Below are 27831 nucleotides of genomic sequence, written 5' to 3'. Positions count from 1 at the left end.
TTTTTTTTCTTTTTTAATTTGTAACATTTTACATTTATTTCATTTTAATGGACAGGTGTACGGATCGTAGTTATCGGGGATGCAATAGTACCCTGATTTGTTGCGCACACGGTTTTTTGAAACATGGATTTATGCATTCGAAATACTTATGATCCTGAGACCAACACAAAGCTTGAACTATAATGACATTAATTTGGGCATAATTTATTACACATTTAACGTTCTCATTAAACAGTCACAGCTATGTTCAGTTACTGCACTAACTTTCAAATAAAAATAAATTAAAAAATGTTCTGTTCTCCATAAAAGAACGCCTTATTGCACGGAAAAAAAGCCACATCTCGTACAGTTAAAAGAGTATAATGATTGTACCATAAAATCATTCTGATCCAGCTCAACAGATGAAATATAGCGCAATAATACGATAGTATAAGTAAAAAAATACCATAAAATAAAATAAAAGGCTGACGTGGCACAAAGTAATCCCTGTAAGAATGCATATTCTAATAATTCTATTTATATTTTGCAGCAACACTAAGAATATACCTTTATTATACCCTGTGCATTTTTACTCAACCACCCTCGGTGGAGTAAGAAAGAAGATAGATAAAGTTTTTTTTGACCTTTGGTGAATCTCTTACTTAATTAAAGCTTTTATTTAATTTATTAATTTATTTCGCATATGTGAAATTCCCGTTCTGCTTGGTGCTCCTCTTGTCTATAAATTGACGCAGCCACCACCTCAGTTTCCATTCATTCACTTCTTCTCTTTGTAACCCCCTCTCTATTTTGCGTTCATTTTGTTTTCGTAAGTACTGTTTGTTCTTTTTCTCTTTCTCTTTTCTCTTTCGTGTTCCTTTTTCTTCTTTCTTTTTCTTGTTCTGTCCCTCCCCTGTTTCGGTGCTCTGTTCACCGCTTCCACTTTAGACCGATTTTCATGTTCTTGCATGTTCATTCTATTCTAACCAATGGATCAGACACCATTCTCTGATAAAGGGGTCTCTAATAATGCCATATAATATCATGGGGTGGTGCGGTTACACCAACTCTGTTTCTGGGTCTACTCTGTTCAATTTTACTCAGAAAAACTTGTTCTTAGATTGTATTCGGTTTGTGAGGAAGATGATCCTGTCGGTCTGTTTTTTTGTTATTCCTTAACCTGTTACTAGGATTAAATTCTTGAATGCGTGTTCTGTCTTAAAAAAAACAAAACAAAACAAATGAAGATAACACTGTGTACAGCCTGGCCTCGAACCCAGGATTTCTTTGTTGGTTTCTTATTATTAAAAATTCAAAAGGAAGTCTTCTTTTTTCTTCGGGATGAACGGTTGAGACTTATGAGAGGTTTAAGCTAAGCCTTGAGTGGAATATTCAATTTATGTTTAAAACAATAGTCCAAGCACAGGACTTTCTTTCAACCACTTTGGTGGGTTGTTAATTGCTATTCTTGTTCTAATTAATTAATGTAATTATGATTTAAAAGGACAAGTTGGTGACAGGGGAAAAAGAAAGTGCATCTTGCAATTATTCTTCTGCAGCACTGTTTAAGGTTGAAATCTCAGTAGAAAAAAGTAGAAGATCTGGTATTATATTTTTTTGGACAGTTGGTTGGTGGGGGTGGGTGGTATTGGTCTTGAAATCCAATCCAGTTTTGTAGAATATTTTTTATGTTTTTATTTATTGTTTGATCAATTGTTTGGGGGTATTGACTTTGCGATTACTCGAGATTAATGGTTTTTCGTGATGACATGTTTTGTATATCCTTGATCCGCGTCTTACAATGCTTTTTGTTGTCGCAGTTGAAGTCTTTCCCTGTGATCTTCCAAGCCAATGGCTACCGATCGTTTGACCCGTGTCCACAGTCTCCGTGAGAGGCTCGATGAAACCCTGTCTGCCAACAGGAACGAAATTCTGGCCCTTCTGTCAAGGTAAACTCATCATTTCAGTTTTTGGTTTAAGAGTTCTTTCATGGTCAAAGGGTTTTACGCAGTGAGTTTGTTTAAGGTTGCATAATTTTTGTACGTGTGTTTTTTCTCTCTTTAAAGGTGGTGGAAGGTCTACTAATTATGTTTAGACAATGAGTTTGTTTAAAATTGTTCAATTCGTGTATGTGTGTGTGTTTTCTCTCTAGTGGAAGTTCCACTAACTGTGTTTAGACAGTGAGTTGGTTCAAGGAAAGCTCAAGTTATGTTTGTGTCTGTGTTTGTGTCGTAAAAAGGTGGTGAAAGTTCTACTACGTATGTGTCGGGAAGCAAATCGTGTAACACTAACAAATTTACGGAATTTTGACAGGATCGAAGGCAAGGGCAAGGGGATCTTGCAACACCATCAGGTCATTGCCGAGTTCGAGGAAATCCCCGAGGAGAGCAGACAGAAGCTTACCGATGGTGCTTTTGGAGAAGTCTTGAGATCTACTCAGGTAACCAATTCTTTTGAGTTTTGTACATGAGGTTTTTAGCTATGATGTATGGTGTCTGTTTTGCTGGTTTTCTCATTTCGTTGTTTATTCTCTTTGTATGTTGTAGGAAGCCATAGTTTTGCCACCATGGGTTGCTCTGGCCGTTCGTCCAAGGCCTGGTGTGTGGGAGTATCTGAGAGTGAATGTGCACGCTCTTGTTGTTGAGGTGTTGCAACCTGCTGAGTACCTGCGCTTCAAGGAGGAACTTGTTGATGGAAGGTGAAGAAAATGTTCGGAGTTTGTGTTAAATGGTGTACTTCTTATGTTGCTTACACTATTTGTAAACGTCTTTTTCACTCTTACTGCAGTTCTAATGGCAACTTCGTGCTTGAGTTGGACTTTGAACCCTTTACCGCATCCTTCCCTCGCCCAACTCTTAACAAGTCAATTGGAAATGGCGTGCAGTTCCTCAACCGTCACCTTTCTGCCAAACTCTTCCATGACAAGGAGAGCCTGCACCCGCTTTTGGAATTCCTCAGGCTTCACAGCGTCAAGGGAAAGGTAGGGATCTATTTCTGGCCTTTAATTTAAACTAGAGTGATATGCATTAGGCACATTCTTCAGTAGTTCAATGAGTTGAGTATCTGCATCCATGTTTGTACCATGTCTAGTAACCAGATCTGGAGTTGAAATCTATTATGGTTGTGGAAACAGTTTCTCTAACATGTTAAACACAAGGCATGTAGTTAGTTGGTTGTTTTGCTGACTGATTATGTTGTTGGTATGCAGACTTTGATGTTGAATGACAGAATTCAAAACCCGGATGCTCTTCAACATGTTCTGAGGAAAGCTGAGGAGTATCTGGGCACGGTGCCTCCTGAAACCCCCTACTCAGCATTTGAGCACAAGTTCCAGGAGATTGGTTTGGAGAGAGGGTGGGGTGACAACGCTGAGCGTGTGCTGGAGTCAATTCAACTTCTCTTGGATCTTCTTGAGGCCCCTGATCCGTGCACCCTTGAGACTTTCCTCGGAAGAATCCCTATGGTGTTTAATGTTGTTATTCTTTCTCCCCACGGTTACTTTGCCCAAGATAATGTCTTGGGATACCCCGACACTGGTGGTCAGGTTGTTTACATCTTGGATCAAGTTCGTGCTTTGGAGAATGAGATGCTCCATCGCATTAAGCAACAAGGATTGGACATTGTTCCTCGTATTCTCATCGTACGTCCTAGTATACGTACATTTTTGAAGTCTTATTAGTGCGTGTGGGATATGTTGTTCTTCTAATTGATGCTTGTTAAATGCAGATCACCCGTCTTCTCCCAGATGCAGTAGGTACTACTTGCGGCCAACGTCTTGAGAAGGTGTTTGGAACCGAACACTCTCACATTCTTCGAGTTCCCTTTAGAACTGAGAAGGGAATTGTTCGCCAGTGGATCTCAAGATTCGAAGTCTGGCCATACTTGGAAACTTACACCGAGGTAAACTTTTTACCTCATCATAATTTTAACAGCGGTTATGCATTTTGTTGTGTTTTCACTTCTCTAATCGATTGTCTCTTGTTAACAGGATGTTGCTCATGAGCTTGCCAAAGAGTTGCAGGGCAAGCCAGATCTGATCGTTGGAAACTACAGTGATGGAAACATTGTTGCCTCTTTGTTGGCACATAAATTAGGTGTCACTCAGGTTGGTCCACGATTATCTTGTTAAAGTTGTGATAACTATGGATATATATCGGAACTCAGAGGCCTAAGATTTTATGTTTACCAATGTAGTGTACCATTGCTCATGCACTTGAGAAGACCAAATACCCTGAATCCGACATTTACTGGAAAAAACTGGAAGAGAGATACCACTTCTCTTGCCAATTCACAGCTGATCTTTTTGCCATGAACCACACTGATTTCATTATCACCAGTACATTCCAAGAGATTGCTGGAAGGTGAGTTTGTTGTTTTGTTCTTTCACCCAATTTTCTTACTGATCGACTTACCAAATCTCTTGAATCGTTTACAGCAAGGACACTGTTGGACAGTATGAGTCTCACACAGCCTTCACCCTTCCTGGACTCTACCGTGTTGTGCACGGTATCGATGTGTTCGATCCAAAATTCAACATTGTCTCTCCCGGAGCCGATCAAACCATTTACTTCCCCCCAACCGAAACTAGCCGCAGGTTGACCTCTTTCCACCCCGAAATCGAAGAGCTTCTCTACAGTTCAGTCGAGAACGAAGAACACATGTTAGTGTCTCCTCTCACTTCCTTTGTCTTATCTAATCATTATATGATGCAAGGTTTTAATTAATGAAAGTGTGACGACTTTGAATTGAACAGATGTGTGCTGAAGGACCGCACGAAGCCGATTATCTTCACGATGGCGAGGTTGGACCGCGTGAAGAACATCACAGGACTGGTGGAGTGGTACGGTAAGAACGCGAAGCTGAGGGAGCTGGTGAACCTTGTGGTGGTGGCCGGAGACAGGAGGAAGGAGTCGAAGGACCTGGAAGAGAAGGCGGAGATGAAGAAGATGTATGGCCTGATCGAGACGTACAAGTTGAACGGACAATTCAGATGGATATCGTCTCAGATGAACCGTGTGAGGAACGGAGAATTGTACCGTGTGATCTGTGACACGAGGGGTGCGTTTGTTCAGCCTGCGGTGTATGAGGCATTTGGTTTGACAGTGGTGGAGGCCATGACTTGTGGGTTGCCAACATTCGCAACATGCAATGGTGGACCTGCTGAGATCATTGTTCATGGAAAATCTGGGTTCCACATTGATCCTTACCACGGTGACCGTGCTGCTGATCTCCTTGTTGACTTCTTCGAGAAGTGCAAGGTTGACCCATCTCACTGGGACAAAATCTCTCAAGCTGGTCTCCAACGTATTGAAGAGAAGTAAGCAAAAATTTATGAATCAGAAATCAGAAATCAGAAATCAAAAAGTTAACCTCTTTCTTTGTTCCTCCTCCACAGGTACACATGGCAGATTTACTCCCAGAGGCTTCTCACACTCACTGGTGTTTATGGTTTCTGGAAGCATGTTTCTAACCTCGATCGCCGTGAGAGTCGCCGCTATCTTGAGATGTTCTATGCTCTCAAGTACCGCAAATTGGTATGTTTATTTAGTATGTTACATATTATGTATGGAACATTATGCAATGTCTTTCAACTTGTTAATGTTTATGTTTTCGTTGTTTTTTTACTACCTCAGGCTGAGTCTGTGCCCCTTGCTGTTGAGTAAAAAACTGAGGATGAAGAAATGGAGGAACCGGCTTTTTCTTTCTCATTTGGAGTTTGTCGTACTTGAGTTTCATAAATAATGTCCATCATGTTAATTCTGTGATTAAGTTTCGATAAGAAGAGAGAGAGAGAGAGAGGAAAAAAAAAGCTCTTTTGTTTTTTTTCTTTTTGCATGATTTGGATCTTTGATTGAAAAATCTTGGAATTGGGGTGTTTTGCCCATCAATTCAGTTTTTTTAAGCCGTGCCTTCTTACTTTGTCGTGTACATCTTATCCTTCCCCTAACTTTACTTTCATGCTGTCTTTAATAAACTCAAAACAAAACCATGGAAAAAAAAACATCATCATAATAAGTATAGTATTTTGTAGGACTAAAGAGGGACCCTCGCCTATGAATACGAAAAAAGTGAAAATTGACGTTGGAATTTAAAGATTTACTTGTCCTTGTCAAATCTCATTGTTGCATAAGTATATAATTCTGGAGTAGCAATCGGTGAAGCAACTCCTTTTCAACCGGGCTTATTTTTTTGGTCACGAATATTTTTCGTCATGCGAAGGATCTACCAATTTATGAATAAAATCTTATGAGTTGTTGGGAATGGACGTGAACGTCAAATTTTGTAGCTTTTTTTGGGCCCTCTCATCAACGGGCCTAGTTCAAAAGAAAGTTAAACTTAACCCGTAAATTACTAACTTTTTTGTTTGCTTCCTTCTTGTCTTACACATACAGTGTGAACTATTTTGTCATCAAATTGGATTTTTCTGGAAAAAGATTTGTATTTTTTTTCCAGCGGGAGAAAATGGCACATCAATAGTATTTTTTTATCATCCAAAGAACTTTACTAATCAACGAAGATCAGAAGTAGTGATGACAGACATCACCTTCAGTTATTAGAATATGTGAGAAAGAACAAATTTGTGTAACAACTCCTTGAAGGTGTGAAATATCTATTTAGGATGTTGTATGCTTCCGAATCTTTGTTTGTTTGAATCCCTTGAGAATTAGTTCCTTCACTTTTTTTCTTGTCATTTTCTGAATCCAGGACGAAATATCCATATCTACAGAAGATTGAAGAAAAGAAAAAACATTTTAGTTTTAATCACAATTCAAAAGTAATGCTTTATTACTGCTGACCATCCATCGGCAAAAGGAAGGAAAAAACTAAATGACAGCATGAAAACGACAATTCCTTATAACTAGTTTTAGCGGTAGTTACTTAAACAAAAACTAATCAATAATCTGAACAATTACACAGAAAGCTGTTCAAATTTAAGCAGGTAGCCATTAATGCTCTTCAACGAAACTCACTAAAAACAAGTGTAAGCAATTGTTCATCAAGGTATTTTTCTAACCAATCAACATACAAGTCGTTGTAGTATAGTGGTAAGTATTTCCGCCTGTCACGCGGACGACCCGGGTTCGATCCCCGGCAACGGCGTTTTATGGTTTTCTTTTGGCTTACCGAAATTTGAATCTACGTTAAATTAGCATTTGTTTACGATTATATATAATTATTAAAAATAATATTATATGTTGCCCCCAAATTATGTTTAGACAATATGTGCCTAAATTTTCGATATAATGATTATTTCCGTAGAAAATTGATAAGAGTTGATGACAAAATTTAGAAAGATTATAAGAAAATAAACATTTAAGGACAATAAAAATTGTTATTAATAAGTAATACAAAAATATTTACTTATTTAAATCTTCAACATCATACCTTATTATAATATTATCAAATCTTTACTTATTATAAATCTTATTATTTTTTAAGAATAATTTAGACTATTTTTATCATATTTACTAGTTATAACAAAAGTAAAATAATAAATAATAAATAATATTAATATTGTGAAAATTTATTTTTATTTATATTTTAAACCACTATAATAAAAATAAATTTTATTTCAAATTGTATTGTCAAATTAATTTAAACTTAAAAAAATTGGTGTATTCTAAAACCCTTGTAGATTTTTTATTTAAACTTGAAAGGAGTAACAAACTCAACAGAAAAAACAGAAAATAAACCCATGCACGTAACCATGCCCCATGCATAGGCCCATACACATTGACTTAAATCTCAACATGCCTCCTTAAGTCAAAATCGAACAATTCCCAGAGATTCTCTAAGTTTACAAAATCTAGCGGCCTTCAAAGGCTTTGTAAAGATATCTGCATTCTGATCTTCTGTGTTGCAGTGCTCTACTTCAAGCTTCTTGTCATTAACCTGCTCTCTCAAAAAATGAAACCTCATCTCTATATGTTTGCTTTTGTCATGAGCTGATGGGTGTTTAGCTAAGTCTATTGCAGACTTATTATCAGCAAACAGTATTGGTGGTTGGATCAAATCTGCATTCAGCTCCTTCAACAGCATCCTAAGCCATGCGACTTCACACGCAACCTGCGCAGCAGCTATATACTCTGCTTCACAGGAGGAGAGAGCCACCACGGGTTCCTTGACTGAATTCCAGGATACTGGTCCTTCGCCATAGTAAAAAATGTGACCTGCAGTACTTTTCCTGTCTTCCCTGTCACCACACCAATCTGCATATGCAAATCCCACCAACTTCATCTCACCCCTGGCTTCTTGCATGGAAAGATTATACCCAGGTTACACGTTCCACGCAAATAACGTAAGATTCGCTTCACGACATTCATATGGCTAACTTTCGGGCTCTGCATATGTCTGCTAACAATGCCAACACCATAGCTCAAATCGGGTCTGGTGTTACATAAGTATCTCAGACTCCCAATGATTCTTCGAAACTCTGTGTGATCAACATCTTCTTCCTCAGTGCACCTTTCTAATCTGAGACCCATTTCCGTTGGAGTTACTGCAGCATTGCAATCCTTCATCCCGAACCTGTTGAGAAGATCACGTGAGTATTTCATCTGATACATAATAGTTCTAGCTTCTGTGAACTGGAACTCAATGCCTAGGAAGTAGTTGAGTCTTCCCAAATCGCTCATCTCAAATTCACTAAGCATTTGAGACTTAAATTCTGCAATAGCTTCTGGCTTGCTCCCGGTCACCAACATATCATCCACATAAAGACATACTATTATTTTCTCTTCTCTATCTTGATCTTTCCAGTACTTGGTGTACACCCCTTGTTCAGAAACACATCTCACAAAACCAATCTTCTCCAAGAACTGATTGATCCGATGGTTCCAAGCTCTAGGAGCTTGTTTAAGCCCGTAAAGTGCCTTATTAAGCCTGTACACCTTGTGCTCTTCTCCTTTGACTATGAAACCCAATGGTTGTGTTACATATATTTCCTCCTCCAAATACCCATTCAAGAAGGCAGATTTTACGTCTAGTTGGTGCAAGGACCAACCCTCCCACGTTGCCATTGCAACAATGATTCTAACAGTCTCCAATCGAGCCACGGGAGCATAGATTTCTCCATAGTCAACTCCTGCTTTCTAGAGAAATCCTTTGGTGACCAATCTAGCCTTGTACCTCACAATTTCACCCTTAGGATTGGCTTTTATTTTGTAGACCCATTTCAGAGAGATTGGTCTTCTGTTTGGTGGTGGTTCAACCAGTGTCCACGTCTTGTTTTTCTCTATGGCTTCAATCTCTTCCTCCATGGCTCGCACCCCGAGTGTCTCGAATAGCATCATCGAATTCTATCTGATCTGCCTCAGCTATCAGGGCGAAATGCACGAAATTTCCATTCTCCGTTACCGCTAGATCATTGAAAACTTCATAATCTTTGAAACGTGTAGGTGGTTGAGTAACACGCTGTGATCTTCTAGTTTGTTCATGAGGCTCCTGCTGCCCTGTTACATCACCTACAACATCATCAGTGAGTGAAATTGTTGGTGATGTACCTGATTGAGTTCCTTGACTCGTTTCTTGCCAGTTCCAACACGAGCTTTCGTCAATCACCACATCTCTACATATGATTACCTTTCGAGAGTTTGGATCAAACAATTTATAGCCACATGTTACGTGATAGCCAATCAAGACTGCCATAGCACCTTTGTCATCAAGTTTGCTCTGTGTTTGATCTGGAATGCGATGATAACAAAGAGAGCCAAAAACTCTCATATGAGTTACATCCGGTTTCTGACCAGACCAGGCTTCCTCTGGTGTTATATCATCAAGCTTCTTTGTTGGTGAACGATTCAAAACATAGGCAGCAGTTGAAACCGCTTCTCCCCAGAGATATTTTGGAACACCCTTGCTTTTGAGCATGCACCTTACCATGTTAAGCAGCGTCCGGTTCCTCCTTTCTGCAGTACCATTATGCTGTGGCGTATATGGTGGTGTTGCCTCATGAGCTATTCCATTTTCAGCACAGAAATTCTTGAATTCAAGAGAGTTGAATTCTCCCCCACCATCAACACGAAGCCTCTTCAACTGTTTGCCGCACTGATTTTCAACCAGTGACTTGAACCGCACAAACACTTCAAACGCTTCACTCTTCTTTTGCAAGCAATACACCCATAACATTCTCGTGTAATCATCTGTAAAAGTAATAAAGTACTTGCTACCCCCAGCTGTTTCAACCGGCAATGGACCGCAAATATCGGAATGTATTAGCTCAAGTTTCTCCGAAGTTTTCGAAGGTACCCCTTTCTTGAATTTTCTCCGTGTTTGCTTGCACTCCATACACTCTCTACATACTTCGTCTGGAACACACATATGAGGAATAACCACTACCATTTTCTTCTGTCCAAGTTCTCTCAAGTCCCGCAAGTTAAGATGTCCAAACTTGAGATGCCACAGCCATTCGCACTTGTCACTGACAGCAGCAAAACATTGGTGCTTCAATGTATCCATCTTAACCTGAAAGGTCCGATTAGAGGAAAAACCAGCATGTATAACCAACTTCTGAGTTTGATCAAAGACACGTAAGGATTTATCTTCAAGCGTCATCTTGAAACCTCTTTGCATCAACTGGCCCAAGCTTAGAAGGTTTGATTTCAACCCGGGCACATATAGAACGTTTTCAATTATCACGTCCTTGCCACCACTGTTTCGCAACACAACTCTACCAGTACCTTTTGCTGTGAGAGAACTATCATTAGCAAAACGTATATTTTCTTGACTTACATCCCTTATTTGCACGAACCAATCCTTCTTCCCGGTCATGTGTGTGGAGCACCCAGAGTTCAAGTACCACAAATTTTCCCCGTCAAGCTTCGCTTCTGTCTCAGCCATCAACATGACAACCTCTTCATCAGAGTTTTCTTCCTCTGCAAGATGAACACGCGCATTCTTCTTTGGTCTGTTCTTGGCTCCGTCACCATCCCAGCAGTCTCGTGCATAATGCCCGAACTTTTGGCAATTATAACACTTGACCTTTTTCTTGTCATACTTCTTCTCTTTATCTTCTCCAGAATTTTGTTTTTGGTTATTGTTCTTCTGCTCATCCGACTCTCCCTTCTTCTTTGTCTTAGATCCTTTCTTGGAATCTTTTTTCTGCTTTCCATTTGTTCTTGCATGAAGAACCTGCTCTTGATAGGATCTCCGCTCAGACATGCGCAACTCGTGGGCTTCAAGCGAATGTTGCAGCTCCTGGAAGGTTAGGGCATCCAGATCTTTCGTCTCTTCAATGGTAATTACAAGATGATCGAATCTTAGAGGAAGTGACCACAACACCTTGTTCACGATATGCTGTTCAGACACTTTGTCACCGCAACACCGTTAACAAGTTCTTGAATCTTGTTGAGAAACCCAACCACCGAGTCACTTTCTTCCATGATGAGGAACTCAAATTGCCTTCACAGAGCCTGCAGCTTCACTTTCTTATGTTTATCCCCCGCACCATACGTAGCCACCAAGATATCCCACGCTTCTTTGGCTGTGCCCGCCATGGAAATCCTATTAAAGATCGGTGAGCTAACACATTGATAGATCAAGTACCTTGCCTTGCCATCTAACTTGTGTTGAATCTTGTAAGCCTTCTTATCATCATCAGTAGCCTTCGCACCTGGTGGTGAAACACCATGCTCAACAACTTCAGCCACATCTTGAAAGATGAAGATCGCATTCATCTTAATCTTCCAATCGTTGAACATGCTACCATCAAAGATAGGTAGACCCCCTTGTATCATCCCACCCATATCAGCCATGCTACACCACGAACCAGATCAAGAATGCACAGGAACCTTTCTTGATTACGAACCAAGACACCACTCCTTCCACTTTGCACTCTCACTTAACTGCACTATACACAACTTTTGATTTGGTTGCAGGCACACACAACTCACGTCCTTGGACGGTAAAGAGCTCTTGATACCATGTAAATGGGAGAGCTACTGATAGAGAATGAAGATTTTCTCATGTTATTGAAGTATGAAAACAATGGTGTTTATATACACTGAAAAAGGAGTAACAGACTCAACAGAAAAAACAGAAAATAAACTCATGCACATAACCATGCCCCATGCATAGGCCCATACACATTGACTTAAATCTCAACATCTGAGGAACGAGAATTATTTTCAAGTAGCTTATGCAAACGCAATACCTATGGACCATTATAATGTTTTGTTTTCATGGCACTTATGATGTGGTTTAAGCAATTTCTTAAAAAATTAATTAATTCATCACTAGTACCTTTGGCAAAATTATTTTACTATTAGCGTTTAATTAAGAACTGAATTATCATAGTTTTATAAACAAATTGAATAATATATATATCCTTTTCCTTTCTCATCTAATTGTATATATACCCTTTTATAATAACAAGTCTATATCTACAATTGAAAGAAATTGATACTAATTTTAAGCTTTTTGTTTAAATTTAAAATAGTGTATTACTTTTTTAATTGAAAGGATTTAGATTGAATTTTCAATTCTTTAAACAGTTTTTCTTTAACTCATGCATATAGAAATCATGAAGCAGGAACAAAGTTAAATGTGATTTAGGTTTTTCTAAACCCATGGCAAATGATAATAAAAATAGACATTTATTAGGAAGTGCAGTATAACACGGAAAATGATATTATGACAAGGATACATTTAAATTTTTTCGCAAAATCATTGGATACAAGTATTACAATATGAATATGCCATTGAAAATGGCAGACATAGGAGAAAGAAAACGAAAACAGCACTTATATCTACCCGAGCTATCTATATATATCCTAATTCCTGTGCATCATATTGTGTTGTGATAAAATAGTGATACAACTACCAAAACTTACACTAAACCTACTGTACACTTTGATTGGATGATGGACTACAAAATATAACACAAAACATATGTACAAACTTGTAGCTTTTCTACTTTCATCTTCTACATTATACCTATAATCTATAAATCTAAAACCCACATCATGATTGGTGCCTGCCACTAGGTTCCACATGAGAGTTTTACACGGTACTCAGAATTGAAGCTTTTAAGGTTCCTAAGTTTTATCTTTCTTTGTTGGCCGTCAATTGCTGTCTTCTCATTCTTTACTCTCCAGTTAACAGTACAGATATAGTACAATCGAAAATGGCCATTGGCCACCTCCAATTTTGGCATATTAACACGATAGCATCGCCAAATTCAAAATTGTAGTGATATTACTTCTAAATTCTTTACCTATTCCTGAGCTTCCTTTCTTTGTAAAGTGTGTCTGGGGTAGAGAAGTATAGCCAATGATAAAGAAAATACCAAACCAACTAAACCACTAAACGGTTGAAAAGGACTCCCTATTATCCAGAGAGGAAGGTTGCAGTTATTATGATATGTTAAAAAACCACCATTTTGCAGCACATAAGTGGATGCCGTCATTCCTGTGCGTAGCCCGATGGGGATGAAGAGGCTACCTCCGTTTCTCTGTCGGGCACCTGACAAAGACAAAGCTAAAAGCCAAAGTCCTGGTATTGATTGTAGAGACCTGAATATTCCATAAAAGAGAAGAAAAGATTTTGACAGAATGAGAGTGGATTATACACAAAGCTAGAAAAGAAAAAGGGGATATTTCATTAAAAGGACATATCTCACTTCAAAAAGTGGAGAAGAACTATACATAAGAGGAGAAAGTTTAAGAAAGAATGCTTTGACCCACAGGCACAAATGGAGAAAGTTTAAGAAAGAATGCAGTCACCCTTGGCTCATCTTAATTAGAGTCTTTCGATATATGACTTAAAAAGGGCTTATAAAACTTAGAAAAATTCACCAAATAAACTAGTTTTGTAGATTGAACAAGGACTTAATGTCCATGAGTTTGTCTATGTTTTGTATTGAATGCAATTGGCTGGATTGTTAAGATGTATGATAAACTATTAAATACAGTCTAATGAGACTTGATCCTTAAATAGATTAATTAGGGACCGAGAGCTGAACCAAAAACATAATTAGCTTCCAATACTTCTATGACATTTAGTATATAGAGATGTAGAGGATTATATTGAGTTAGGAGAAAATATTTTGCTGAAATACAAGATCTTGTAATCATTATGAGTGTGGTGCCTTAAGGTACTAGACATCTATCATTACTCTACGGGTAGAGTTTTCTATATATACTTAAGTACTGTTTAGTCAATTCAATAAAGATATTTTTCCCCTCATATAGGTAACCTTTTCCAAGTGATAATAATTCACAAATTGTTCTTGTGCATACAACTTTTCTGTAGTCGTCACTGCTATTTAGCACAAATTGGTTTTCATTCAGGTGCATGAACCTTTTTTTAACAAATTAGACAAATTGCGAATCTATAAATGAATCAGGCCTTACCTGTTTAAAAGATGGAACTTATTAATACAGTACACAAATTTTGATTCCGGAAAAGAAGACATACCTCTGCAAGAAAGAAAATGCCATCCCTGAAATGATAATTCCATGATGGTATCCAAGATCAACTGAAATTTCCTGGGGCAACCATGATCTAAAAAGCAATTCTTCCACCAGTGCAATAGTAGTTGCCATCACAGTTCCTTGAACAACTACCAGACCCATATGTCCATACACTTTTAGCCGAGTTAGGGAATCTAAAGATGTTGGAATATGAGGCCAAGAGAAACTTGCAAAACCAAGAGATGCATTCACAGCATGGATTGAAAAAATGAAGATGGCTCCACCAACCAAACCTTTCAAGAACTCAAATAGCTGCAGCAAGGATTTAAAAATAAGCTTGCTTTAAGAATCAAGTACACAAATAATGCTAATGAATAATATATTCAATAAAATTTCCTATTTCCTGACGCTCTATTCCCATTCAAAAATTGGAGAAAAAAGAATGTGCCAAAGGGGAACCAGAGCATTAATTCCAGCTAGAGACAAGCAACACAGGAAGAATGAAGCCAAATTGACTTTACAGAAGGGAAGAATGTTGCTTACTAGTCTCTTATACATCATGTTTCGCTTTATTCTTATCTCTTATTCTTTTGCAATTTAAAGTAAAATGTAAATGTTGGGCATTAACAATAAATCACATCTAAATTAGAGCAAGTAAGAATCACTGTAAATGTTTCAATGAGTATCATCTTAGTTTACCTATTAAATGCACACAGCAGAACCATTTTCATATCAATTCCCATTTGCTACATTCTAACATGTAGTTATTACAAACGTAACAAGGGTTTCCTCAACTGTCCCCCACCCCTCAAAGCAAATTCTAGCATATTGTTAATTGTCATTTTCTACATCATTGTAAAGATTATCTATGATATTGAATTAATGCTACACGTAATTTCAATTTTAACATATATATTTCAAACAAAAAAGGAAAGCAAAGGTAAAAACAGGAGTGAAAACTTAGAAGTAATATCCAAGGACTTGTCCATTATTTTTTATCTCTAACATTTACCTTTTGTGGTGATTCCAAGTTCAGCCCATACTGCTCAAATGCATTTTCATATCCACGGATTCTTTTCCCCCATAACATAACAAGTATCACTATAGCAGTGTACAGGCCGGCAATGCAAGCAAACTCAGCTATTTTGGATGAAGTCTTTGTGGTCCAGCTCTGAACAATTGTTGGAAGTAATGGAATGGCAACAGGAGACCACAGAACAAGGATCATGCCAACAAACCCAAAAATCCTAGAAGAGAAGAAAAACGCAGAGTTTGAGAGTTATATAAAGATAAAAGTTCACACTCTTAGCTCTTAACCATATAGATAGCAGAACCTAGGGAAGATATACATTCCTACTTGAGTGCATGTTAGAAAGAACTACATTGGATGCTTTTGAAAAAGCTGCAGTGAATAAGAAGGCCTTCTCTAAATTTTATCTTTTCTTTAAATCTGACCCTGTAATTCAACAGGTTATGATATATTAAATCTAAGCAGCTTCCATTTTCAACCAGCAGTAATTCCAAAAATGGAAAGGCTGGAGTTATTAGCACTACTTAGTAACATAGGATGAATTGAACACTTCCAGTTCAAGTTACCTCTGAAATAAAGGGCGTTCAGCAATACGTAAGAATGAGATAAGCCTGTCTGTCAAACTCATTGCTCCACGTATACCACCCCACAGCAAAGCAATCTTTCCAACAAGCCTCAACAATCCACCTCTCTGTCCTAAATCAGCTAGCATCGCAACCAGTCTGTCAACAGAGGGAAGTCATGTTAACTCTGCATAGAACAAGAAAAGCAGTGAAGCACTTGGATGTTGTTAAAACGTGTGTTCAGACCTTTCTTGATCCACTTCACCATCTTCTTTAGTAGGTACAACTGGACCAGCAACTGACATGGCTTTCTCAGCAAGGCTTGTGACTATGTTATTCTGGTTCTTCTCAAAGACTTCCTCCTGAAGCTGATCTGGCTCCTTTTGATGGGGATTTTCCATTTTCAAAGCTGAGCTTTCAGCAGTTACATTTTCTTGTTGGAAATCCTGGAATAGAGCAATTTTAAGTTTGAAACTCTCACAACTCTACTTAAATGAAACTGGCAGTTCAATTTTAAAATAGCAAACTGTTATTCATCCCATTTCCATCTGAACCAATTGAAACTAATACCTTCTGTTGCATAAGTAAAGCAGAAGCCCCAAGAGCAGCAGTAACAGCACCAACCATGACAGTATTTTTGCTTGTATCTGCCGATGCACTTTCTACATCTACTGTCACTGTCTGAATAGGATGGTCCAAACTAGTTTTCTCTTCAAGTTCTCCATCTATCCCTGTTGCACCTCCAATGCCATGGCTCTTTTTGCTAGGTTTTCCCCCATCTTCATGGATCAGAGATCTTCTCTGATCATCATGAAGTGTAGTTACATCAAAATATTTCCTCAAGGAAGCTAAGATGGACCCAACAATAACACCAAGAGGAACAACTTTTCTCAGACAGTTTGTTTTCTGAACAGAGGATGAAATTACGCTAACAATATGCTCCCCGTCAAGAGTACCAACCTTTTCTATAGCACCCTCAACATTTAGACTTTGACTTTCAGTATCTAGTTGTTGCACCATGCAATGAAGAGCAGCCTGTGAAATTGTATTTGCCACATGTTCCAGATCTTCAGCAAGATCTGACTTCATTTCTATCATTTCTGCAGCATTCAGCTTGCGACCAACTTCTCTCTTTAAAGAATGTAATACCTTCTTTTTCACAAATTGTATCAATTCATCTGACCTATCAACACTGGTATCTGTGACTCTGTTCTCAGTATCTGTTGTAATGAACTCTTTGACAGGTTCTTGTTGCTTTTCAGAATCTAATATTACATATGGTTGTTCAATATAATGCTCTGCATTAGAAGATTTTGAAGATGGGGGAGCCTTCAACTTGGGCCCAGCCTCCTCACCAGTTTCAGTATTAGAAGAAGCAATGCCCACGTTTTGTGGTTGTTCAAAGAGTTTCCATTGACCTTCCTCTGGAAAATAATCTAGTAGTAATGCAGTCGTCGTGTTTAAATCAAGTGGTTTGATAGGAATCTTTGAAACTAGATATTTGCTGAGGTTTTCATTGTAAGGAGAGCCCCCGTATGAACCTGCAGCTAGGAACTCTGGCACCCTACCCACCTGTCTGGGTCCAGCCCATTTATCAATAAGTAATCTTTTGTTAACCAGTTGAGTATGTCTGTTACTTTCCTTTTGGACTAGGTGCAGGTTAGACTTACAACTGTGAGAATCAAATACACCGTTCCCACTAATTTCACTGACATTTTGAGGTTGTTGTTCCTCTGTATGACAAGAACCATTATTCAAGTACATTTCATTATGGTGATCATCTACTGAAGGATCAGCAGATGTGTTGGAATCCTTTCTTTGGCTATTAGTCTTTTGTTTTTCTTCTATCTTGTGTTCAACATCTTTTCCATCCTTGACTTCTTCATTCTCTGAACTCTGCTCAAGCTGAGATATCATATTTTCTATCACACCAAAAACACTATTAACAGCCACTTGGGTGGAATCATCTATCCCGGCCAAGGCATCTAATGCTTGAGAAACACTGAAGGCCGGGGCACTAGAATCTAAATTATTGGAGTTGGTCTGAGGTGCAACATGTGCATTCTTGTTATTATTTTTCTCGTTGTCATTACCTTTTCTTTCCATTGCTGGGACCTCAGAGGACATAGAAGGTGAAAGGGGTTCTTCTTTTGCGTCAGTTGAAGTATTTTTACTATGATTGATAGAAAAGTCCTGATTTTTCTGTTCATCCTCCAGGGAATTATTTTCCCCCGACATAGAAGGTGAAAAGGGTGGTTCTTTTGAGTCAGTTGAAGTATTTTTATTATGATTCATAGAAAAACCCTGATTTTTCTGTTCATCCTTTAGGTCTATTTGAGCGATTCCACTGTCTTGGCTATTCTGCTCGCCCACAGATGCTGATTGAAAGCCACCAGCTCCATCAGGATGGCCAGGATTGTAAAGTGTAGAACCTGTTTCAAATTCGTTCTTGCTACAATCAACAATAGGAACAGCTTTTCCTTTCAATTCCTCATTTGGGTCATTATTGTCATTAGACTCATTTTCTTTCCTGGTAGAACTGGAAGAACCAACTTCATCATTTAATGCTTGAGACTGGGCTAAATTTGTAGAATTTGGTGTCTCTATGGGAATAACTTCTGTTTCTGTTCCTTCAGCAAGCTCGCCAATGCTACCTGGAGCATTATCAGAGCCATCCATAGGACTAGCTTTTTTCATCTGATTCACAGAGGGCTGGTCTTCAGCCATAACTTCTGCATCTAATACTCCGGATTTTTCTTGGTTCTTTTGCCCTTGTAATGGTTCAGGAGACTGAGAAACATTCACAATTCTATCTACCTTCAAGTTAGAGCCCTTTACATGCAAAATTCCACTCACTGCATCTGTCAACTTTCCACGGACATCTTCTGGAACAGCATCCTGTAAAGCTTTCATAAGTGTCTGTCCTTGACCCACAGCAGTTAATACCTGGAAGTTTGTAACAAATGACACTATAATTACAAAATTCTAAAACTAGCAAAAGATCCAGATAAAGTATTTCAGATGTTACATAAAAATAGAATAGTGAAAACCAAGTAGTCGCTTACCAAACATTTAAGCATAAATAAAGCCCAAATAGTGAAAATTGTAACTATTATTTTTACATATTCTTAACAACATGAAACAGACACAGTTCACAGAAATTGAGAAGCTAACAACTTATATAGAAAATGAGAGCCTAATTTAGTTGATTCTCAACAATTTAACAAGCTTTGAAATTTCATAAAATAAAAAAGTGGAAAGAGTTTGTTACATGCCCTTCAAACAGTGGCGTAGTACCAAAGTTTTTGTTAAAATGCTTGATAAACAGCAAGAAACAAACTACCGTAGTCATTTAAAATGTATCTGTTATCCGTAAAAGAATCCGTACGCATAAGTTATTTTGACAATATTTTCTTCTAAGCCTTAAAACTTTTACCTGAGGTTACATCTTAGATAAACCTTGCATCTAATCCTGGCTATTTCTCTATTCCATTTCTATAAATATTTACAGGTTTTGAAACCCCACAGAAGCCTTAAAACTTTTACCTGAGGTTACATCTTTTAGATAAACATTGCATCAAATCCTGGCTATTTCTGTATTCCATTTCTATAAATATTTACAGGTTTTGAAACCCCACAAAAAAATTTCTTTAGCAACAGCTGCTACGTGATTTAATGTAAATAGGTACAGACTAATCCAAATTATAAATATTGCATTTTAAAAATTTCTTTCTTGACAAACTGACACAATAAACAAGATTCCTGGAAAATCCCCTCCCCCTTAAAGCAAACATTCACCAGGAGTATAAGAACAAGTTGCTGAGAAATGAATTATAATCCATTTTAGAAAATTGAAATATGCGAAAAAAGCTAGTATTGTAGTCCTCAACCCCACCCCCCGTTCCTGTCACCCACTTGTTGTTGAGGGCATACCTGCAAGTTCTCCCTCTGTCTTGTTCTTTTAGCAGAAAAGTCAATACGACACTAAGAAAGAACAGGAAACGAGATATCCAAACCTGAAAACGACACCTAGCAATAAAACTATATGTTTTACCTTTTTCTTCCTCTCTTCTGTTAGAGTACCAGGCATGGTAACATCCAGCATATTTATTACCACTTGTGCTGTCTGTAGAACTTGAACATTATCTGCTGAGACAACATTCTGCTCTTCAATCAAATCTGCTTCACTGGAGCTAGTCTGCTGTGATGGACCATCTTTTACCTGTAAGCTCATATCATCCTGCTCAAAGTTCCGTTGTAGACGTTGTTGGGACCTAAATTGGAGGCCAGTGTTATTCTTATTTTCTTCAAGCAAGTCACTACTGGGATCAATAGAGTATCCATTAAATGCATCTGACCGAGTAAGATTCAACAGTTTGCCAACTTCAGCATCCTTGTTTGACCTTATTTCCTCTACAACAACTAGTCCTTTAGAAGGATTTATGGTAACATCTATATCTGTCAGAAGAGGATGACGGCCCTTCAAGAGTCCCAACTCTACTGCTGTAAGCCACTACATATATAACTTCTCAGGTTATCACTTGCAAGAATATACTCGAAAATCTCACATTCAACACAAGGGAAACAAAAAATTAATTATGATAAAAGCAACTTCTACCTCACAAATTAAGGGAATTCATACCATGTTAAAAGAGAGAAAAGAGAGGCATAAAGTTGCTCAATCTAAGTGTCTGAACTACACAATAGATTCCATTTTATATAGGCTAATTGCAATAAATGCAAATACCTACAGGAGATTTATTCCTCTGTACATGATATGATTTGCCTATAAATCTTATTCTATTAAGATATGTCTATAATTACAAAGATCCTAATTAGGCAAACAAACCATAATAAAAGAAGAATAAATCTTAAAAGCTCATCTAGGATACTCTGGGGATACTTGGTAGTAAGAATAGAAAGAAGAGAGAGGTGGGTTGTAGATTTGAATCTCTCCACTTAACATTTGGTGATTCCAAAAAATCCTAGGGTACCGCAAAACATTTGATATAAAAAAGATATCATCATATATTTATCATATTTTCTAACAAGTCTAACTGGTCAATCCAGTCTAATTGTTAGAACCTGTAAATAAATGGAATAAATATGGCCCTGACAAAGACTTCCACTTTTAGGATTAAAATTCCCAATTTGAACAGCCACTTCCTTAAATAGATAGAGAAATAGTTACCTCAATTGTTAGAAGCTGGCACCATGACAAAGCAGACATGTCAGTATCCGTAACACTAGGCACCAAACAAGAACATAGGAGCAGACTTGTGAATGGATTTTCAGCAATCAGGTTCCTTGGAACTGAGAATATGGGAACCATCCCATTATCACTCTGATAAAATATACCTCTTATAAGACTTTTTGCATTTGCATGTATGCATAAAGGAATTAATAATAGAAAAAAAACTAATATGAAAATGCCATGATTAGCACATAACATTTATTCGTGTTAAACAGTTAAAACATGTAATGAACGGATGTCTATAGATTATTAGTGATTAAGAATCCTACATAAAAGGGCAAGGGAGCCTAAAGAAGCAGAAGCTAGGCAGTTACCGTATTTGCGGAGACAAATTTATTTAGCTTTGAATAGTGTCACATTCAAGTATATTATCTAAAAAACAAGTCTAAACTTTTATATAAAATAATGACAATCAGAGCCATTCAATCAAATATGCATTGTATCAAGAGCCTAATTTTCTCTCTGCTGCAAATGCAAATGGAATGTCAATGGAATCACTTCTGTTATTTCCTTGTTTGTGATCTCCCTTGTCTGGGTTTTGCCTAGTCTCTATCTGTTGTTTGGGTATTATCTGATCTGAGCAATCTTTTGGACTATACACAAATCTGGTAGAACTTTTTCATTACTTAGAAATTTTTGGTAGTATCTAAATTTTGTGTCACTAGGAATTAGAATTTCATTTTCAATCGGTTGCTACTGAAAGGAATTATGAGGGCATACAGATGTCAATGATCCAGTTCCAACAGAAGACATAAAAATCTGTTCCATGGAAAGTCAAAGACTATTGGATTATTGGGTTAATAATCAATATGTTTTAAATTTACACCTATATGAAACTACAAAAACAATGTGAGAATATTTGAAAAAAGTTTATTAATCAAATGAATTGACTAGATGATTTCAATTGGAGTGTAAAATGGCACACGGGGGAAGCAAGTCTATGTCAGAATATTTCTGGTTTTAAAAATTATGGGCTAAATTTTCAACCATTGGCTGTGTTATCGGTCTGGAAGTATTCTTGTTTTAAAGTCTTATCTGTTCATGGGGTTCGCAAATATGATAAGCTTTTATGAAGCTGCTATGAGATCACCCACAAATACTTAGGATTCCATTCAGATGTCTGGTCCTTCACATGAGGGATGTATCAAATATCACATATTGTTTAAAGATATGACTAAAATGAAGTATATAAGTGCAAACCACATTTTAGGAGCAAGTTCTGCAGGATCGAATTAGGCCTAAACCTATACATTCTAACAGTTGGTAACATCACCTATGACTTTTTTGGCTAAAAAGGAAAAGATACAAGAGTAGAGTTTATTTACAAGAATTATAGTCACATTGCTACAAATTATATCAAGTTATGCAAGCCAGAACATGACAACAAAAGGCAATTTACCCCAAACTCGTCAGACTATTCTTTCCAAGTTACTATTATGTATTGCTATTCCTCAGCTTGTAAGTTTACAGCTAGGACCTCAACTACTTTTACAGTCAACAACAATGTTGTGCCAACAGTTTTTACTACTGATATGGTGCAACAAATGACTATTTTCATTCATCTAAATCTTGGCTTGTTGGTTCTGTGGCACTAAATCTTATGACTAGCTCAGTGAATTTGCTGAAAACCTTAAGAAGCCCATGTCAGATTAAGCAGTCAGCACACATCCAGATAGTCGATGGAACACTATAGAATTACTACTGTCAGAGATATCAATCAAATTACCAACACAATGGACTCCATGAGAATCTTCTCTCAGTTGTACAATTAGGGTACAATAATTCTAATATACATTTTTCTTGTGATAATTGTTTGTATGGAGGAAAAAGTGCCAAATAAAGTGATTACAAAGGAAACTAAAATTGAACTTTTATTTCTGCTGCATATTTCTATGAGCTTAATTTTCATGCATTGTCAATGTAAAAACTTTTACATAATCAAATTAATCAGAAATCATCCCGAGTATGACTAAAGAAATTAATATAGAAGCCTACAGATTTAGCATACGTAGCAACATGTGATGGAATGACAATAATTTTTTTTTTACACTAACAATGTATGCTAATTAAATTCTATGTCTATTCGAAATCATGCTACTTCAACTCGTTCTAGTATACCTAAATTTTCCAAATTGATCTCATTCTAAATTCTATACTTATCTATCTACTGAACAAAAAATACAAACAAACGCAATGATGCCATTCAATCAAAATTGTATCAATGCTTATAATATATTTCTTTTTCTAACCTTAATGCCCAAAGGATTACAAAAATAAGTCATGAGGAACTAAATAGGAACTACACCTGACGTGATTTGCATAGCTATTTTTGTTATCCACTTTAGTATTAATTCAATGATGTTGCAATTGCTTCACTATCCTAGTAGCCATAAGCACAAAAATACGATTGCAGACAATTCTGCAGCGTGTTGTGAGTAACTAGGAGTATACTATTTTCTCCCAAAATAATACAGCTTTTGATAAATTAAAACTTAACAACATGCAAAGGATGCCATTAACTGAGATAGTGGCATGTGTACCTGTATAAAGAGAACAGGGATTTTAACATCCCTGATCATATTTCTTGTACTGGATTTTGAATAAAAATCTTCTATAGCCTCAAACCCAAAAGATACCATAGATATTGCTTCTTCAAAATCACGTACAGACTTTGACAAAAGAGCTTTTTCAACATCAAAACCTTTGGTTTTGCCTTGGAATAGTGCCTACAGAATCATTACGTGCGTAACTAAGTCATAATTGCAGTCATTAAGAGTATTTCAAGTATAACAGATAAAAATATGTATGACCACAAAAACAGATTGCACGCGACATCTTGATGCAAGCTGGGTGAAAAGGAGGCACAGGTGGGTGAAGATTGAAAGCAATTAATCTACCTTATTGGTTTGTAGAATATCTATCAGTCCATTAGTGAGCTTCTGATCGGTAACAATATGATAAGGAGAGGACCTTGTAGCTTCATCTAAATCAAAAGGATTGTCTATACATGTGGCAGCTGTCAATGGTGTGCTTTCTCCAACCTCAGCAAGGTATTTTGTTAGCATGTTTGCACCATATCCCCAGCCAACACCCATCAAGGTTGTCCACGGTCTTGCATTGCTGATATACGTTAGAGATGTGCAGATATCATCACTGTCAGCGGCTGTAAATAACCTACAGAAAATGAAGTAGTTAAGAAGTCGTCACCATTGTCCCACAAATCTGTAAAGAGAAAAAGGCGGTCTGGATGCATTATAAGTCAAACAAATTCCGAATACCAGGATTGGAGAAAGACGAGAAAGAGGGAGAAGTATATAATCCTTTAGTTGGATGGGAATGGAAGATGAAAAGGAAGAGTAGCAGTCCCCTGTCCCTAAGTGTAGATCCTATGAAGGATTTAGCGTCCCTATCACATTGTAAAGTGAGGGTACACTTTATTAAAGGATAATATTAGAGGGGTTATAATTATTGATTAGAAAATCAACCATTACATTTGTGATTGAAACACACATATCTAAAACTATTTAGCGGTTAAAATCCCAATCCGTAATTAACACATTCTTCACTGTTAAGCCTATGAAAAAAACTTTGTTATCTAATAAATGTTAACAACTTAACTCTTTAATACATTCTTTTAAGCATACAAGATCTATGTCACTTACTGAAATTTATTGAAAGTCACAACGACTCTCACTTCATACTTAATGAATCCTATTTATGATTTTTAGTTTGCCATAAGCTTTAAAGTAACATGGAGTATGCCAGAAAGAGCATCAGCGTGAAGTGTGCCCAACACAACAGTGAAGTTGTGTCCTCGTGATCGATTACCAATGGGTTTTGAATAAATAAAAAGTAGCCTCTTTGTATATTTCAGGGCAATGTAGCTTACCATGACTCTCCCACATATCTACGCATAGCGAGAAGAGAAGCCTTATAACACTAGAGTAAGCTAGTTTTTTTCTTTTTACGCAAGAAAGTGCTAGAGTAGAGAGGGTGTTGCTATCACTACTCTTGTTTTCAACCCACTAATTCCTAGATGAACCAGCCTTCCAAATAATATAACTAGAATGAATAATTTCTGAGCAGCCTAACCTAACAATACTTATTTAAGAAAAGAGTGTTGTTAATGTTACCGGGGAGTGGTGAGAGGAGAAGCGGCGCATCCTCTGGGATTCATGACAACAGGGAAGTAGCCCCTCTTCAGAGCTTCCACCACAAACAACCTAACGTCGGCGTCCATACTACCCTGCGGTGTACCGGGAACAAGCAAGAGAGTGGAGTCCAATCCACGCTCCTCTTCCAAGTCCAAGTTATCAGGCCAATCCAACGAAACCACACCTCCATCAGCACCACTCACACACACTCTCTGATACCTCAGCTCCTCCACCAAACCCTCCCTCTCTCTCCCCTTCCGCACCTCAATCCTCCCCCTCACGTAGTGCCTCTCAGTCGCGTCGCTCCCCTCGAACACCAACGACGGGCACCGCAGCAGCACGAAGCGGTTGAACGGAGTCGGGGCCGCGAAGAGGATCCACTCGCCGAGGTCGGAGAGGGAAGAACGGTGACCACCGCCGGCGATGGATTTGGCGCGCGAGGAGAAGAAGAGCGCGGCGCCGGAAGCGAAGCCAAGAGCGGGAGTTATCAAATCCAGCGAATTCACGGAGGGATAGTGCGCGATTAAGCTGCGGAAGAGATTCTCGAAAGGAGCGGGTGAAGGCGGAAGCGAGGAATTGATTTTGAGCCTTCTGCGCCTGTACACGCGAAACGCGCGCCGTGGAAAGGGTTTCGCGGGTACCAACGAAGTAACCGCAAGCACCACCATCATTAACTAGTAATAGTAATAATCATTAATGATGAAATGGGAACGTAACACATATATCATGTAGTTCCGGTGACGGTCATGGTATAGTGTATTTTATTGAACGAGGAGAATTTTGATTACATATGGTTCATTCCGGTGAGCGGCGCCGCAACGGAGGGTTCAACGGTTGAAATTGTGTTGTCGGATAGTGTGTTTATTCCACCGCCGTTACCTATCAGTTGCTATCTCCTAGATTGCTCCATTTTTAAATTTTATTTCATGATAAAGATAACACATGCACTTCTTTAGAAAAATTATGGTTGATGTCATCACTGAAAATCAAATTAGTGCAAGACTCTACTTCATTCATCATAATTAATAAAATATTTGAAAGACTGAAAATGATGGCAATGACGTGGTTTAATTTAACAAGAGTAAGAATGCGAACTCTCATCGTTCTAGAAATGTCCTTTACTTTCTAATAATGTGGCATGATTAGCAAGTAATCATGCTGTCAAAGTCAACCAATGTGGATCGTTAAAAATTGAGTCACTCTAATCTAGTTTTTTTTTTTCCTTTGTGTCTGGATATTTAGGGTTTCTACTTGTCATTGCATGGATCAACATCAAGGAGTGCAAAAAGTAGGAACAAGTTAAACATCATTGGTGTCCACAATTTTGTTTTGTTCATCGTTGGTGTTCACTTTGGAAAAACAATCACAAAAATGTGTTCTGGAAAACAATGCGATCTGAACTTGTGACTTATGACGTGAATACAGCCAAAATGTGTAAAAATCAATCTGGAATGTATCTAAAATGTATTTAACAAAATTTTGAAATGTATACCAGTTATTATCAGTGAAGAAAATTCTGGAAATGCCTTAAGTGTACTCCGAAAATTCAAATCAACGTCAATTGAAAAAGAAGAAGACAAAGAACAGCAGGCGTAATGATTGTAACAGTGAAAGATTCAAGAAGAACAATGAAGAATGAAGGACAAAATTAGAACATCCAAGATGAATACCATTATTGAAAAATAGGAAAAAAAAAATGATAAAGTTTTCCGGAACCTGGAAAGAAGGAAAACAGTAAAGAAATGTGTGTTCATTTTTAGTCTTGTACAATTATTTTGAAATTTTAACTGTGAGAACCCGAGTGAAAATGGTATATTTTTATGTGAATTAAAATTATTGTAGTGTATAACTTTCCCCTTTCATCTTACTATGCTCATTTTAATAAATATTAAAATATTAAAAAAAACAATATTAATAGAAATAGTGTTTCAAAAAAATAATTATGGAAAATATGATTTAAGCCATGAAACATTAGCCACATAGCTGAAGTGAGTGCAGATATTTAACCGTTCTGAAGAATAAAAAAAATAGGAGTATAAGAAATAAATAAATAAAAGTTTCTTATAAAATACCCAAAAGGAGGTGCAAAAAGTACATAAGCCATTACAAGAAAGAAACTGAAAGACCCATTTTTATCTCCAACGTTGCTGGTTGCGGCCCGTCTTAAATTTACGTTTTTCAAATTTGTGAAATCTTAGCCCACCAACACTACGCTTATTTTGTGAGACTATGAATTTGAGTTATAAAGTTGAGTTGAATTAAATTCAACTAGAGGTAAAATAAAGTAATTTGTTATAGTTTTAATTTAAATTTGAAATAAATTATGTTCCTGCGAGAAGAAAAATTATTAAATACAACTAACGTAAATACAGGCGCTACACATTTTTTAAATTTGTATGATATTATATTAGTAGATGATGATGATATAATGTTATTAAGT

General features: G+C 37.4%; 2 protein-coding genes and 1 non-coding gene across 5 annotated transcripts; 2 read left to right on the top strand and 1 right to left on the bottom strand.

Annotated features, from left to right (window-relative positions):
• Window positions 1-710: 710 nt before the first annotated feature.
• Window positions 711-5895, top strand: LOC114178360 (sucrose synthase). Its single transcript, XM_028064205.1, has 13 exons — window positions 711-808; window positions 1800-1928; window positions 2293-2419; window positions 2526-2677; window positions 2767-2959; window positions 3188-3619; window positions 3706-3879; window positions 3968-4084; window positions 4174-4340; window positions 4415-4639; window positions 4733-5296; window positions 5375-5513; window positions 5613-5895. The coding sequence occupies exons 2-13, from the start codon at window positions 1831-1833 to the stop codon at window positions 5640-5642; spliced, it is 2418 nt and encodes an 805-aa protein (XP_027920006.1). The 5' UTR covers window positions 711-808; window positions 1800-1830; the 3' UTR covers window positions 5643-5895.
• Window positions 5896-7008: 1113 nt separating this feature from the next.
• On the top strand, window positions 7009-7080 carry TRNAD-GUC. Its single transcript has one exon. It is a non-coding gene; the product is annotated as a tRNA-Asp (tRNA).
• Window positions 7081-12602: 5522 nt separating this feature from the next.
• On the bottom strand, window positions 12603-26354 carry LOC114175094. 3 transcript variants are annotated; one of them, XM_028059852.1, is made up of 12 exons: window positions 25371-26354; window positions 24135-24411; window positions 23778-23963; window positions 21175-21327; window positions 20342-20496; window positions 20038-20257; window positions 16554-18929; window positions 16230-16429; window positions 15987-16142; window positions 15403-15637; window positions 14395-14702; window positions 12603-13490 (listed from the first exon to the last, which is right to left on the bottom strand). In XM_028059852.1, exons 1-12 carry the CDS (start codon window positions 26060-26062, stop codon window positions 13193-13195), a joined length of 5256 nt encoding a protein of 1751 aa, XP_027915653.1. In that variant the 5' UTR covers window positions 26063-26354; the 3' UTR covers window positions 12603-13192. The 3 variants fall into 3 exon arrangements, with proteins under 3 accessions (XP_027915653.1, XP_027915652.1, XP_027915654.1); XM_028059851.1 differs by having other exon boundaries at window positions 20038-20496; XM_028059853.1 differs by lacking the exon at window positions 25371-26354 and adding an exon at window positions 24516-24605 and having other exon boundaries at window positions 20038-20496.
• Window positions 26355-27831: the final 1477 nt, after the last annotated feature.

This window comes from Vigna unguiculata, chromosome 3 (assembly GCF_004118075.2).
Source record: "Vigna unguiculata cultivar IT97K-499-35 chromosome 3, ASM411807v1, whole genome shotgun sequence".
NCBI lineage: Eukaryota > Viridiplantae > Streptophyta > Magnoliopsida > Fabales > Fabaceae > Vigna > Vigna unguiculata.
Note: the sequence above shows the minus strand (reverse complement) of the source record. Positions and strands in the feature narration are given on the sequence as shown.